Raw genomic sequence first — 16,621 nt, forward strand, 5'->3', positions numbered from 1 at the left:
CTCTGGTGAAGATAGTAAATCTAAAACAATACTGACTAGATACGACAACAAAAGCACAAGGAACAAAAGAAAAGAGAAACTGAACATCATCAAAACTTAAAACTTTTGTGCTTCAAAGGATACCATCAATAAATTCAAAAGACAACCCACAGAATGAGAGAAAATTTTTGCAAATCATGTGTCTGACAAGGGACTTGTATCTAGAAATATAAAGAACTATGACAACTCAATAACAAAAAGACAAATAACCCAATTATAAAATGGGCAAAGGATCTGACTAGACATTTCTCTAAAGAAAATATACAACTGGAAAATAAGCTCATGAAAAGATGCACAACATCATTAGCCATCAGGGAAATGCAGATCAAAACCACAATAAGATACCATTTCACACCCACTAGGAGGGCTGTGATAAAAAGTCAGATAATAACAAGTGTTGTCAAGGATGTGGAGAAGTGAGAACTCTCATACTCTGTTGGTGGGAATATCAAACGGTAAAGCCACTTTGGAAAACATTTTGGCAGTTTCTCATTCGATGCAGCAATCCCACTCCTAGGTATATATACTCCCCAAATGAAAATATATGTCCACACAAAAACTTGCATCCAAATGTTCATAGCACCATTATTCATAATAGTTAAAAAGTGGAAACAACTCAGATGTCCAACTGATGCATGAATATAGCGTGGTTAACCATATAATGGAATATTATTTGGCAATAAAAAGAAATTAAGTACTGATACATGCTACAACATGGTTGAACCTTGAAAACATTACACTTAGTGAAAGAAGCCAGATACAAAGGGCCACATATTATATGATATCATTCATACGAAATGTCCAAAATAGGCAAATCTCTTTAAGAGGCTGAAAGTAGATTTGGAGGTTGCCTGGGAAGAGGGGCAGATCCTGGGGGAAAATGAGAAGTGACAGATGGTGGGTCTGGGGTTTATTTTGGGGGTGATGAAAATGTTCTAAAATTGATTTTGGTGATGGTTGAACAACTCTGTGAATATACTAAAAACCACTGAATTGTACACTTTGAGTGGGTGAATTGTATGTTATGTTAATTATATCTTAATAAAGCTGTTTAAAAAACAACAAAAATACTGCAACATAGTGGGAATGTCATAGATTTGTACCACCATTAAAGACCTAAAGGATATAAGAGTGGTTCCTATAATATGCTCATTTAATTCTCCAGTCTGGTCCCTACAGAAACCAGATAATAGCCTCAATCACCTGCTGGTTCCTGGATACAAGGAGTCCAAGTGCCCTGGCAGCAGGTATAGACTGTGGTTCAATGGAACCCTTGATATGTCCCCTAGAAAGAGAGTGCTCCCTCTGGGGACTTGGACCTCTAACTCAGCAGAGCCCACAGTTCTAGGGACAGGAAGCACACAGTCCTCCAGTGGGTCTTTGGAAATGATGGTGAGTGGGGACCCTCCTACTTCTATTCCTTTGTTCCTGGACCGTGTATTCTTTCCATTGTGAACACAGCCTCATATTAGGTCTTTGGTTTAAATGATTAAACTGGCACCCCATCTTTATGGAGTATTGCCTCCATATTGGTGCTTCAGTTGTGCCTTCAGTAGGCCATTCCAGTGCTCTGTGAGGCTGCCTGCTTCTGGATGGCGTGGTAAACACTGTGACCAATGGATCCCATGGTCATGGGCCCATTCCTGCACCTCCTTCTCTGTGAACTGGGTCCCCTGGAAGGATGAAATGTTGCATGGATTCCATCCCTATGAACACAAATTCTGTAAGCCCCCAGATAATTGTGCTGCCTGAGGTTCTGCAGACAGGAAAGGCAAATCCACATCCACAGGTAATTTGAGGAAAAATTACTGGCCCTTTCAGAATGGAAGGCACCCAATTTAATAAACTTACCACAGAATGGCTATGATCATGAGGGCTAATGGTCTGCAGTTTTAATTTTCTTATAAAGTCTTTGGTCTGGTTTTGGTATCAGAGTAATGCTGGCCTCATGAATAAATTGGGAAATGTTCCTTCCTCTTCTAGTTTCAGTAAGACATTGCATAGAATTGGAATTATTTATTCATCAAATGCGTGGTAGAATTCAACCAGTGGAACTACCTGGGCTCAAAGTCTTCTTTGTTGGATGGTTTTTAACTTCAAATGCAATCTCTTTAAGAGATAAACTTTTCAGGTAATTTATTTCCTATTAAAGTTTTGATGGATATGTCTTTAAAGGAATTGATCCATTTTATCTAAGTTATTGAATTTATGGGCACAGAATTGTTCATAATATCCCTTATTTTCCATTTAATGTCTGTTGGTTCTGTAATGATGCTACTTTCTAGTTTCTTCAGGTGGAACCTTAGATTAATGGTTCAAGACCTTTCTTCTTTTCTAATATAATTTAATGCTATATATTTTTCTCTAAGCATCGCTTTAGCTGCATCCTACAAATTTTGATTTTTTTTTTTTTTTTTTTACTGAAGTACAGTTGATTTACAATGTTGTGTTAGTTTCTGGTGTACAGCAAGGTGATTCAGATATATATATATATATTTTTTCTTTTTCATATTCTTTTACATTATGGTTTATTACAGGATACTAAACATAGTTCCCTGTGCTATATAGTAGGACCTTGTTCTTTATCTGTTTTATATATAGTAGTTTGTATCTGCTAATCCCAAACTCCTAATTTATCCCTTCTCCACCCTCTTTCCCCTTTGGTAACCATAAGCTTGTTTTGTATGTCTTTGAATCTGTTTCTATTTCGTAAATAAGTTTGTGTCATATTTTAGATTCCACATATAAATGATACCATATGGTATTTGTCTTTCTCTTTCTGACTTACTTCACTTAGTATGATAATCTCTAGGTCCATCCATGTTGCTGCAAATGGCATTATTTCATTCTCTTTTATGGCTGAGTAGTAGTCCATTGTGTATATGTATATAACATCTTCTTTATCCATTTGATGCTGTATTTTTATTTCATTCTATTAAAATATCTTCTAATCCCTCTTGACAATTCTTATTTGACTCATGGATTACTTAGAAGTGTGTTGTTTAACTTCCAAATATTTGGGGATTTTTCAGATATTTTTGTGTTACTAATTTGTACTTTAATTCCATTATAATCAGAGACCATACTTTGCATGATTTAAATTCTTTTAATATTGTTGAGGTTTGGGTTTTGGCCCAGCATACTCAGTAAATATTCCATGTGCAATTTTAAAGACCATGTGTTTTGCTGCTGTTGGGTGGAAAGTCTATAAATGTCAATTAAATAAAAGTGATTTGATCATGTTGTTCAGGACTTCTGTATCTTTACTGAATTTTTTGTCTACTTATCCTACCAATTACTGAGAGAAGAGCATTTAGTTTTCCAAGTATAATTCTCGTATTTTTCCTCAGCTTAGAATACCTTTATCACACTGTCATTCCTGAAGGATATTTTTGTTAGATATAGAATTTGGAGTTGACTATTCTTTTTTCTTTGCTACCTTAATTACCCTGTTTCATCACAGTTTCTGATGAGAAATCCATAGTTATATGAATCATTGTTCCCATATACATGTCATTGTCAGTTTGAGGGCCCTCCTGAAACCTGAAATAAGTGCTGACTGGAGTTTGCTCTTATGGGATAGTGAGGCGGGGTGAGGAGGAAGGCAGGAATGTGACTGGAGGGTGTATAAGAAGAAATGTATCCACTTGTTGGTAGGCCTTCATCATCTCTTGCCTGGATCAGTGTATTTAACAAAAGACTGGGGACCTCCCTCGTGGCGCAGTGGTTAAGAATATGCCTGCCAATGCAGGGGACGTGGGTTCGATCCCTGGTCCGGGAAGGTGCTACGTGCTGTGGAGCAATTAAGCCCATGCACCACAACTACTGAGCCTGCATGCCATAACTACTGAAGCCCACGTGCCTAGAGCCCGTGCTTCACAACAAGAGAAGCCACCACAATGAGAAGCCTGTGCACTGCAACGAAGAGTAGCCCCCGCTCACCGCAACCAGAGAAAGCCTGTGTGCAGCAACAAACACCCAACACAGCCAAAAATAAATAAATAAATAAACAAATGACTGGAGAGACACAAATATTGCATCATCTTTAAAATCAAACTCTGCAAAATTCGAATAAGACTGTTCTCTAAATCAGAATTAAATTAGAATAAGATAATTCCAGGTTTACAATTATCCTTTACCTCTTCATTACCTTACATATGTTTTTCATAATAAGATAAATGGTTCCAGGGCCATGTCAAAATGGGGATACCTAGATTTAAGTCTTTTAAATTTTTACAAATTCTTACAAGATACATTTAAGAATACTGTAAGTGAGAACTTATCATTCTAACCTACTGAGAAAAATCTTTGTTGTTATAATGAAATAGAATGCATACTTACTCTGAATAATATTTCTTCATTCCATTTTGGATTCAAAGTCTAAAAGACAATAAACATATTATAACTAACTGTTTAATATTTTGTCATATAAAAATAAAACAAAGTATATTTTTGAAAAATTTGAATACTGCTAAGTCTAACCTTTTTAATGGTTTTCGTTTGCACACTTGTAAAAACTCCATTCACTGGGTCATATAACGTCACTCTCACATAAGGATCACTGTTAAAATTTTAAAAAAAAAAGTTAATTGTTGCTTATTCCCAAACTCAGGTTACTCGAACTGTAAAACTCACAGAATTTTCCTTGTTAACAATTTCTACAATTACTTCCTACACTTAAAAGTAAGGGTTCCTTAGGCAGGGGTAAGTAATTACAGCAATCTTTGCATTTTGTTAAAAAGCTGAAATACCATGTTAGTGAAATAGACAAAGAATTAGAAAGAAAACCTTTTAATCACAATTTAATGATTTCCAACCTCTTAAGATTTTTGAAGTTTTGTTTTATCTTTATTACATGTCTTCCTCTTTTGGGTTAAGAAGGTTGATTCACTGATTCTCAAGAATAGCTTTGCAAGACCTCAGGTTGCTCCAAGTTATCTCACGGGTATAAACTCTTTTTACAAAATAAAGGCAAAGTGCTTCAGTTCAAAATAATTATATGACATGTAACCCCTTGTACAAAGAGACATGGAGAAGGAAAACCTTGTGATATTTAGGTTTGCAAAGCAAAAGACTTTAGACATTTTACTTGTCCATGGTCAAATTTCTCCCATGTCTCTTGGGGATCCCAAGTACCCACCATTCTCCACCACAAACTCCCTCCTCCCATTTCCTTATACAACCTTACCTTTTACTTTAATTGACAAAAATCAAAGTCATTGTAATACTCCCAACATCCTGGTATTTATCAGAGCCCATCTTACCCCTAACCTCAGTGATGCTGGTATTTCACCCAATCGCCCTTGTCCAGTTTCCTCCCATTTCCTCTGGAACCTTACATCATCTATTTTGACTTCTCCCTTTTATATCTCCAGCTTTTCTTTGACCTAGGTTTTTCCAGTCATAGAAATGTTATTAAACCCGCCCAACTCTTGACTCTCCTTCCTGCCTCCAGCAAAGCAAACTAGATTTCTTTTCTTTCTGTCTCAAACTTTCCAAGAGAATAATCTGTAATAATAATAATTAACATTTATATAGCAATTACTCTGTGCCAGGCACTGTTCTAAACAGTTTATATATATAAATTTTGGAATCCTTATAACGACCTATGAGGTAGGTATGATTATTATCTCTCTTTTACACAGAGAGGTAAGTCAACTCATCCCAGATCACACAGCTAGGAAGCGGAAAAGCAAGAACTGAAACTCAAGCACCTGGTTCCAGAGGCCCTGCGCTTAACCGTGATGGCATACGACCTCTCTTTCTTCATTTCCTCAACTCCCAGTGCTCTTCACAGCCCTATAATCTGGTTTCCACCTCTTTCCTTCAGATCCATTCCTTGAAAAGTCACCAATCTTGCTAAAACAATAGACACTTTCTAGGCACTTATTTTACTGGTCCTCTGTAGGTTTGATAATACTGACCATTTACTCCTTGAAGCTCATCTCATTTAGCTTTCATGACACAAGTCCCTTCTGGTTCTCCCTTTTGTTCTCTCTACATATTTCCTTCACAATCTCATCCATGGTTTTAACAACTAACTACATCCTGTCAAATATAAATATAAAACATAAATATAAATATATATTCCTGATCTCGCCACCCAGCTAGACACTTCCACCTGGACAGTCCACAGACAATGTCTGTTCAAGAGTTTTGCCTATTTTTAATTGGCCATTTTATCATATTATTATTGAGTTGTAAGAGGTCTTTATATACTGTGAATTACAGGCCTTTGTCAGATATATGTTTTGAAAACATTTTCTCCCAATCTGTGGCTTGCCTCTTCCCTTCCTTAACTGTGTCTTTCAAACAACAAAAGTTTTTAATTCTGATGAAGTCTGTTTCAACATTTTTCTTTCTAAATTTTAGGTTCATATTTTTTGAGTTCCATTCAAGAAATCTTTGTGTAACTCAGTAGAGCAAATATTTTCTCCTATGTCTTCTTCTAGAAGTTTATTAATTTTAGCTCTTATTAATTTTCTATATTATGTGTGATAAGGAAAGAGCTTCATTTTGTTCCATATAGATAACCAGTTGTTCTAGTATCATGTACTTAAAAGACTATCCTTTCTGTTGAATTACCTTAATGCTTAAAGCAACTGACCATATACATGTCTATGTGTATGTGTGTGGGTGTGTGTGTGTACTTCTACACTCTTTATTCTAGTCCACTGAACAATATATCTGTTCTCATGCCAATGCTACTTTGTCTTGATTACCTATAGCTGTATAAAAGTCTTGAAATTATGTAGCAAAAGTTCTCCACCTATGTTCTTCTTTTTCAAAATTGTTTTGGCTATTCTATGTCCTTTGACTTTCCATAACAATACTGGAATCAGCTTATCCATTTCTCAAAAAAAAAAAACATGGCTGGGATTTTGATTGGGATTGAGCCAAATCTATTCAATTTGGAGAGAAATACAACTCTAACAATAATGAATCTGCCAATCCATGAATATGAAAATATTTATCCATCGATTTAGATCTTCAGTTTTGCTCAGGAATGTTTTATAGTTTTCAGTGTACAGTGCTTGCAAATCTTTTGTTAAATTTACTTCTAAGTTTTAAATTTTTATATTATTGTAAACAGAGATTTTAAAAATTCATTTTCCAATTGTTAATTGATTGATAGGATATAACAATATGACTAATTTTGGTACACTGGCTTTGTATCTTGTGGCCTTATATTTTAGTTCTAGCAGCTTCTTTGAGATTCCTTAGGGTTTTCTATGTACATGATCAGACGGTCTACAAGTAAAAAGTTTCTTCCTTTTCAGTCTGCATTATTTTTATTTCTTTTCCTAGTCATATTACTTGGCTAGGACATCCAGTACAGTGTTGAACTGAATGTGAGCTTCTTATTCCTGAGTTTAAGTTTAAGCATTCAGACTTCCTGAGTTTAAGTTTAAGCATTCAGACTGTCATCACTGGGCATGATATTAGCTATTGTCTTTCTCACGGAAAACCTTAATCATGTCTACAACTCCCATCTATCCCTAGTTTGCTAAGACTTTGTATCATGATTGGGTACTGAATTTTGTCAGATGCTTTTGTTGTTTTTATTGAAATGATCATGTTTTTCTTTTATTCTATTAATATCGTATATTACATTGATTAATTTTCATATGTTAAACTAATTCTGCATTTTATTATTAGTTTGTTGAGAGTTTTTATCACAAAAGGGTGTTGAACGTTGACAAATGTACTTTCTACACCTATTGAATGATCATGCATTTTTTTCCTTCTGTGCTATATTACTGTGATGATTTACAGTGGTTGACTTTTTTCAAATGTTGAACAAACCTTATATTCATAGGAAAAATCCCACCTGATCATATATTGCTATATATGGTTCAATATAGGGCTACTGAAGTTTTCTATTTCTTCTGTGATCAGTTTTGGTAATTTCTATCTTTCAAAGATTTTGTCTACTTCATTTAAGTTGTGCATGATTCTTTATTGGCATGAAGTTGTGCACAGTGTTCCCTTTCTGTCTTTTTCATTTCCATAGGGTCTATAGCAATGCCTCTGCTTTTGTTCCATTATGGCAATTTGTGCCTTCTCTCTTTTTTGCTCTTGATTGGTCTAGCTTGAAGTTTAAAATTTTTATTGATCCCTTCAAGGAATGAGCCTTTCATTTCAATGATTTTTTCCTATCATTGTCCATTTTCTATTTCACTAATTTCTGCCCTTATCATTATTTTCTTCCTTCTACTTACTTTGGAATTAATTTGCCCTTCTTTTTTCTGATTTCTTAATCTCAGAACTCAAGCCATTCATTTAGATCTTACTCCTTTACTAAGTTTAGATCTTACTCCTTTTCTAAGTTAAATATTTTAAAACTATAAATTTTCCTCTAATACTTTAGCTGCATCTCACAAATTTTGATGTTGCTATATTTTAATTTCATTCAGTTCAAAATGTTTTCTAATTTATCTTTTGATTCCTTCTTTGACTTATAAACAAAACAAAGTGTACTGTTTTATTTCCAAATATTTGGGATGTTATTGGTTTTTAACTTAATTCCACTGTTATCAGAGAACATCTCCATATGATTTAAATCTTTTCTAAATTCTTGAGATTCGTCCTGTGGTCTTACACATCGCCTATATTGGTGAATGTACCATATGCCCTTGAAAATAATGTAAATTTTGCACTTGTTTGATTTACTGTTTTATTGCCCAGCATAATATGGCAGACAGACTCTAGGGTGGCTTCTTTTATCCCCACCTCCTAATGTTCATGCCTTTTGTGGTCCCCTCCTCGTAAATGCGGGAAGGATTGTGTAGTCTAATGAATAATTATATCAAAAGTGACAAAATGTATGTGGTTACATTACAAAAGATCGTAACCCATCTTGCTAGGAGACTTTCTCTCCTATGATAGCTTTGAAGAAGCAAGCTGCTATCCTGTGAGCTGTCATATGAAGGCCATGTGACAAGAAACTTAGGATGGCCTCTGGCTGACAGCCAGCAAAAAACTGAAGCCCTCAGTCTGGCAGTCTGAAAGAATTGAATGCTGCCAACAACCACATGAGCTAGGAAGTGTATGCTTCCCCAAAGAAGCCTCAGATGAAACCACAGCCCTGGCCAATGCCTGATTGCAGATTTTCAAGACCTTGAAGCAGACGACCCAGTTAAACCATGCACAGACTCTGTGACCCGCAGAAACTATGAAATCATAAATAATGTGTTCTTCTAAGCTGCTAAATTTGAGGTAATTATAGTTGTGCAGCAATCGATAAATAATGTGAATATACCATGTGCACTTGAAAAGAATGTGTATTTGGCAGTTGTTAGGAAGTGTTCTTTGCATCCAAGTTCATAATATTGTTCAACTTACTGTTCTTGTTTTTTTTTTTTAATCTTGTTTTATTAACTGCTGAGAGAGAGCTAATGTTTCCAACTATGATTGTGGAATTTTTTCTCTCTCCCTCTAATTCTGTCAACTTTTGCTTCGTATATTTTCAAGTTCTCTTGGCAGGAACATACAACTTTATGATTGTTTTATCTTCTTGATGAATTTATTCTTATATTGTTGTGAAATATCTGGAAATAATTTTTGTGTTGAAATCTCTTTTATCAGATATTAAAATATCCACTTCAGTCTTCACATGCTTGTTTGTATGGCTATGCATCCCTTCTCTTTCAACTTACCTGTGTCTTTATATTTTAAGTGCATCATTTATAGACAGCATTTAGTTGGGTCTTCTTTTTCAATACATTCTAATAACTTCTACCTCATATTCACCTTAGTCCATTAATGTTTAATGTAATTATTGTTATGATTAGATTTAGGTGTATCAAATTATTACTAGTTTTCTATTCTTCCCTCTCCCCTTTCTCTCTCTCTCTCTTTTTTGATCATTTGTTCTTTTCCTGGCCTTTTGTTTAACTATTTTATTTTTTCAAGAATTTCATTTTAAAATTTCTATTGCTTTTTAATCTATAATTCTTTACATTATTTTATTTATTCTTTTATTTTTATTTTTTTTGCAGTACACGGGCCTCTCACTGCTGTGGCCTCTCCCGTTGCGGAGCACAGGCTCTGGATGCGCAGGCTCAGCGGCCATGGCTCACGGGCCCAGCCGCTCTGTGGCATGTGGGATCTTCCCGGACTGGGGCACGAACCCGTGTCCCCTGCATCAGCAGGCAGACTCTCAACCACTGCGCCACCAGGGAAGCCCTACATTATTTTTTAGTGATTTATCTAGGTATTACAATATACATGCTTACTTTTTATTCCACTTACACTTAATATAGTAAACTCTACTAAAAAGGTTCATAATGCATACCATCCCTGTCCTTTATGCCATAGTTGTTATATGTATTCCAATACATATAACACAATACAATACAAAACAGTAAGTTGTGATATAAACAGGCATATGTTTTTTCTAAAAAATTATGATGAAAAGAGCAAAAAGTCTTTCACATGTTTCTAGATATTTACCATTCCTGATGCTCTTCATTCCTTTCTGAGGATCTGAATTTCCATCTTGTATCTACCTCTTTAGCTGGGAGAATTTTCTTTAGCTTTTATTATAGTACTGGTCTGCCAATGACAAAGTCTCATAGTTTTCTTTTATCTGAAAATGTTATTTTGTCATCATCCTGAAGAATATTTTCACTGAATATAGTACAGAACTCTAGATTGACAGCTATTCTATTGTTCCATTTTCTTCTGGCCTCCATAGTTTCTGGTGAGAAGTCAGTACTCAACTGAATTATAGGTCCCTTGTATGTAATTTGTCATTTTCTGAGTTTCTTCTGTCAGAAGTTTTCTTTATACTTTGTTTTCAACAGCTTGACTATTATGTGCCTCAGTATGTTCTTCTCAGTGTTTATCCTGCTTGGTGTTTTTTTGGTACTATAAACTCGTGTCATTCATCAAATTTGGAAAAAATTTGGCCATTATTTCTTCAAACAACATTTTGCCTCATTCTCTCTCCTCTATTTCTAGGACTCCAGGTAAATGTATGTTAGACTGTTCAATATTATCTAACAAGTCCCTGAGGCTCTGTTCACTTAAAAAAATTTTTAAATCTTTGTTTCTCTCTCATCTCTGGCTGGGAAATCATTTCTATTGATCTGTCTTTAAGTTCAATTAATTTTTCCTTGTCATCTCCATTCTGCTATTAATTTCATCCAAGAATTTTAATTTCAAATATTATATTTTTCAGTTCTAGAATTTTCATTTTTTATGGGTTCTATTTCATTCCTGAGATTTCCAATCTTTTAACTTATTGTGAGCATATTTTCTTTTCTCTACTGAGAATGTGTTTCGTTTTCCTGGCTTTTTATAAATTACATAGCTTTGGATTAGATCTTAGACATTATAAATGTTAAATTGTGGAGACTGTGGATACTGTACTTTCTCTTTGATGAGAATTTGTTTGTTTTTATCATGTAATTAATTATCTTACTTGGACAAGAACCACAAGCTCTGTTTCTTGGGCAGCAACCCTGATCTCTGTTCAGATCTTTTGTCCTCCAATGAGTTGTTTTGAATCTGCTATCATGTGTGTGATTCAGGGTCAGCCAAAATGTCAGTGGACATAGTTTGGGAATTTCCTCTCCAGTTCTTTCCCTTCCAGAATCCCCACCATTGTCATGTTTTCTTCAGAGTAAGTCTTCTGATTTCCCAGGCTATGAGTATTATAATTTTTCCATGTTCTGATTCCATGTGGCCTCAGACTAATTCATAAAATTGGAGACTCACTCAGTACAACTCCACACCTCCAAACATGGACTCTCCACTAGACTCTCTACCTGCTCTGTTCGCTCTCCACTGCCTTTAACTTGCTGGTTTTTATAATATGTTCAGAGTTTATGGTTGTTATCTGCAAAAGGATTCGTCTGTTAGAATTTTACTGATTCTCAGAAACAGAACTCAATAATGTATCTTATAACTACCACTCTCAGTTATACCTTTGCCTAAGTTCACAAACCCTGCAATTCAGATGTCAAGGAATTTAGTAAACCACCAACTAGAAACATTATTCTACCTCATAAAACAGCTTACTAATAATATTACTCAATTTTTCATCTAACCAAAGTTTGGAAAAAAACTAATTAATAAATACAAATTTTTAAAACTTATTACTTCTTACATAACTTACATATAACTTCTTACACTTACCTAGCTCCCAAGATATCCTTTTTGGCAAGGCCTATTCCAGCTATAACTTTTACCCTCACAATTCGGGAAGTTTCCTAAAATACAAAAATTTATATTTTATTTTCATATATTTATAACTTACTCAAGACACATTATCTTTATATATGTGTGTGTGTATGTGTATATATATATATATATCTCAAATAAGGTAACAGGATATTAAAATTAACTGGAAGAATCTTTTTCAGGAATTAATTTGATTAAAAGCTATATAAAGGAAAATAAAAACTATATTGTTATTTGTAATGACTTGATTATCTACAAAGAAAAGCCAAAAAAGCTAGAGCCAAATTGTTATAATGACTAAGAATTTATCATTGCTTCCAAGAAAATCTAAAGCCAAATTATTGGAACTGATATAGATTTATCATTGTTGCTAGGTACAGGATAACACAAAATTTAGAGTTCATAATCATTTGTAATAATTACTTAGGTAATTATTTTAAAAATCCCTTTCAGTAAACTATATATTAAATAAAACTATAATGTATTGATATTTTAATGTAGGAAACATTAAATTTCTTGGGTATCATAATAGTATCATGAGGTTTTATATAAGAATGTCTTACTTTTTTTTTTCTTTTTTTTGCGGTATGCGGGCCTCTCACTGTTGTGGCCTCTCCTGTTGCAGAGCACAGGCTCCAGACGCGCAGGCTCAGCGGCCATGGCTCACGGGCCCAGCCACTCTGTGGCATGTGGGATCTTCCCAGACTGGGGCACGAACCCATGTCCCCTGCATCGGCAGGCGGACTCTCAACCACTGTGCCACCAAGGAAGCCCCAGAATGTCTTACTTTTAAGAGATACATATTTAAGTATTTAGGGACAAAGTAAGATAAAGTCTGCAACTTACTCTTAAATGGCTCAGCAAACAAAAAGTTGAACATGAGCGTATGTGTGTGTGTATGGAAATAAAAGGAATAAGCAAAATGTTACCAATTTATGGATCTAGCTGATGAGTAATCAAGTGTTCATTATACTATTCTTTTTATTGTCTCATAGATTTGAAATTTTTCAAATAAAAAGGTGAGTAAAAAAATACTATAAAACAGAATACACATTTAAAAAATTCACAAGTAAGCAAAACTGTTAGATACATTGAAATAAAATTAATAAAAGTCAAAAACCTTTATGGATAAAATTTGTAAATTATTGAAGAAAATAAGAAAAATATAAATAAATGAAGAAATTCACTGTGTTCATGGAAGTAAATATTTAATATTATTATCTGTTTTCTCCAAAGTAAATTATAAATTCAATACAATTTCAACTCCCCTCCTTGAATTATTTCATAGATCTTAACAAATGATTCTAAAATTCATATGGAAAAGTGAAAATGAGTAAAGAGGTAAACTATAGCATTTGATCACTATCTTATACTATATCTAAAAACAAATTGCAGATACATCAAATTCTAAAAGTGAAAAAGAAAACTTTAAAAATTTCATAAGATACTTTAGAATATTTCTGACATTGGAGTAGGAAAGGATTAAAACAATACAAACTCTAATGGAAAAAATTGTTAGATTTGACACTAAAATTATGTTTATATATTTCATATGGAAAAAGATGCCATGAACAAAATGAAAAGACAAGGGGACACACGGGGTGGAAATATCTAAAATATACACACCATGGACAAATTATGATTATCCAGATTATATAAAGAACTCCTAAAAGCCACTAAGTGAAGTTTAAACAACATAATACAAGAAATCATAGAGAATGGCCAATAAACACATAAAAAGATCCTCAGTTTCACCAGTAATAAAAGAGACCTCTAGTGTAAGTGCTGCCAAAGCAAGCACAAGAGAGAACTCTAATACACTGTTGGTGGGGGTATAAACTGAAGAATAACTTTGAAGAGATATTTGGCAATATCTACTAAAAGTTCCAAATCAATAACCCAGGAATTGCACTTTTAGATATAACCCCTAGATAAACTCTCACTCATGTACACAAGGCCATAAGTACAACAGTATTCACAGTAGCATTTATAAGATCAACAAATGTGAAATAAATGTTGCCCAACAGAGAGCAATCTAACTGATTTTATTCTAAAATTATTCCATCAGCCAGATGAATGGGAAGAAAATGTGGTACACACACACACACACACACACACACACACACACACACACACACAATGGAATACTATTCAGCCATAAAAAAGAACGAAAATTTGCCATTTGCAGCGACATGGGTGGACTTGCAGGGCATTATACTAAGTGAAATGAGTCACACAGAGAAAGAAAAATACTGTTTGATATCACTTATATGTGGAATCTTAAAAAATACAACAAACTACTGAATAAAACAAAAAAGAAGCAGACAGATATAGAGAACAAACTAGTGGTTACCAGTGGGGAGAGGCAGGGAGGGGCAATATAAGAGTGTGGGGCACAAACCATTGGGTGTAAGATAGGCTCAAGGATGTATTGTACATCATGGGGAATATAGCCAATATTCTGTAATAACTAAATGGAAAGTAACCTTTTAAAACTGCATAAAAATTTTAAAAAATAATAAAATTATTCCATCAGCAAGTAGTAGGTCATACTCCTTTCTGAGGATAGATCTGGGTGGGGGAAAATATACATATCATAGGGTATTTATTTCAATCTTCTTCCATTTCTAAATACTTAGACCCACCCTTATTCCTGGAGGTTTCATTGAATAAATATGATAACAGAAATATTCTATCAGCTTCAAAACTCAGATGACAAATTCAGATAACACAAAAATCCTTGACTAGAGATGCTAGATATTTTATAACTTTCCTCCATCACCAAATATAATTAAATATACAGCTGATCTTGCAAGTAAGAAGAGAAATCCTCAAGTATCAGAAATAAAGATAGAATTGAAAATCAGAGAGGAAAACATAAACTGAAATTTCAGCTTTCTGTGGGAACTGATTTCCAAAAATTTGAAGAGATTTACAGAACTACCATTTTTTTCCTGTAAGGTCATTGAATAATTAGGCCAATTAAAATATTCTATTGGCCCTACAGCTGAATTCTCCCATACCAGTTGACTGGAAAGTGGCTATACTTTATAGTAGGACTGATTCTGAAAATCAGCAATCTTTTCTCTGATGACTTAATAAGTAAAAATTTTTTCAAGTGGTAAAGTATAATCAAAGGTGCCCTCAGTGAATAATCTTACCTTTTCTAAGTGCAGACAAGTGTTTATAATTTGTACATGACCTTAATTGAGGAAAGAAATTATCATACCTCTCTAAAAAAGTTAATCCATATTTGTGGAGCTCCTGACTTAAAATCATCCGTGTTAGCCTCTACTGAAACTATCCCCCAGAAGTCTCCGGAAGAAAAATGTAGCAAGCATTAACTAAAAACAATTCCAGGGGATGATAACTTGCAGTCACAGATACATTCAACTTTTACACTTTATCCTTGGATTTCCCACCACAAAGATGAGAACTACTTACTTTAGATGCTGTGGTTAAATGATGTAACGCTACCGTGATTTAAGATTCTTTCATAAAATTAAATAAGAAATGCCGCTTACTTGCATTCATTTAACTTCATTTTAGAAATTTATGATAGAAAATTGTCCAAACAGCTCTCTTCAATCACATCCATAAGCAGAGATCACATCTCACAACATCTTTGAAAATGAAGGAGAAGAACATGTATGTTGCAACTAGAGACCAAACTCTTAAGTAATTTTAGAATCATGATATTAAAAGTATTATTAACAGAATTCTGGATAGTACCCAAATGAGTAAAAAAGAAACAAAAATGAAACATCTTTTCCTTAATCAAAAAAGAGACATTATCCTCAAGCAGATCAGGGCTCTTCACTAAAGCTGGAATCCTCCCCTTGCACTCACAAGACAGCTTTACTGACTTTTGAAAGCAAAATAGAAAGGTTGTAAATTGCAGGCAAAGATGTGTCATTTTCAGCCAAAAACAAAAACCAAGGAAGTTCATTAGCAGGAAACATTCACTGAAAGAAATTCTAGAGGATGTACTTCAGGCAGAAAAAAAGTTATCACAGATGGAAAGTCAGAGGGGCAGGAAGAAATGAAGAAATAACAAGCAAAAAAAATGTTAACTGCATGAGGAAAAAAATTATTAAAAAAATAGCAATGTTAATGATGATAATGATGATGACGATGATGTGTGTATGCTCACACAGGCATTTAGTGAGTTTCCATTCCACTTGGGATCCAATACAAAATCCTTAATAAACGGCCTTCAGGCCCTGCCTGACTGGGTTCTGCTCTCCTCTCCTCTACAGATTCACCTCCTGATACCATCCCTCTCTCTCCAACACTCTAGCCTTCTTTATGTTCCACTCCATTTCATCTTATACACATGCAGTTCTATTTACCTAGAAGGCTTTTTTCCTCTACTGCCTGGCTAACTCCTATC

At 34.3% G+C, this 16,621-nt stretch overlaps 1 protein-coding gene across 2 annotated transcripts in view; it reads right to left on the reverse strand.

The window, feature by feature from the left end:
* NEDD4 (NEDD4 E3 ubiquitin protein ligase) overlaps positions 1-16,621 on the reverse strand; it is a 149,500-nt gene that overhangs the window by 123,157 nt on the left and 9,722 nt on the right. For both annotated transcript variants that reach the window (XM_027123089.1, XM_027123088.1), the window contains exons 2-4: positions 12,184-12,257; positions 4,522-4,600; positions 4,381-4,419 (exon numbers count right to left, since the gene is read on the reverse strand). In XM_027123089.1, the coding sequence (XP_026978890.1) occupies positions 4,381-4,419; positions 4,522-4,600; positions 12,184-12,257 (192 nt within the window). The remainder of the gene's footprint in view (positions 1-4,380; positions 4,420-4,521; positions 4,601-12,183; positions 12,258-16,621) is intronic.

The sequence above is a fragment of the Aethalodelphis obliquidens genome, unplaced genomic scaffold (assembly GCF_003676395.1).
Source record: "Aethalodelphis obliquidens isolate GAN/ISIS:26980383/991018 unplaced genomic scaffold, ASM367639v1 scaffold26, whole genome shotgun sequence".
In the NCBI taxonomy this organism is placed as follows: Eukaryota; Metazoa; Chordata; class Mammalia; order Artiodactyla; family Delphinidae; genus Aethalodelphis; species Aethalodelphis obliquidens.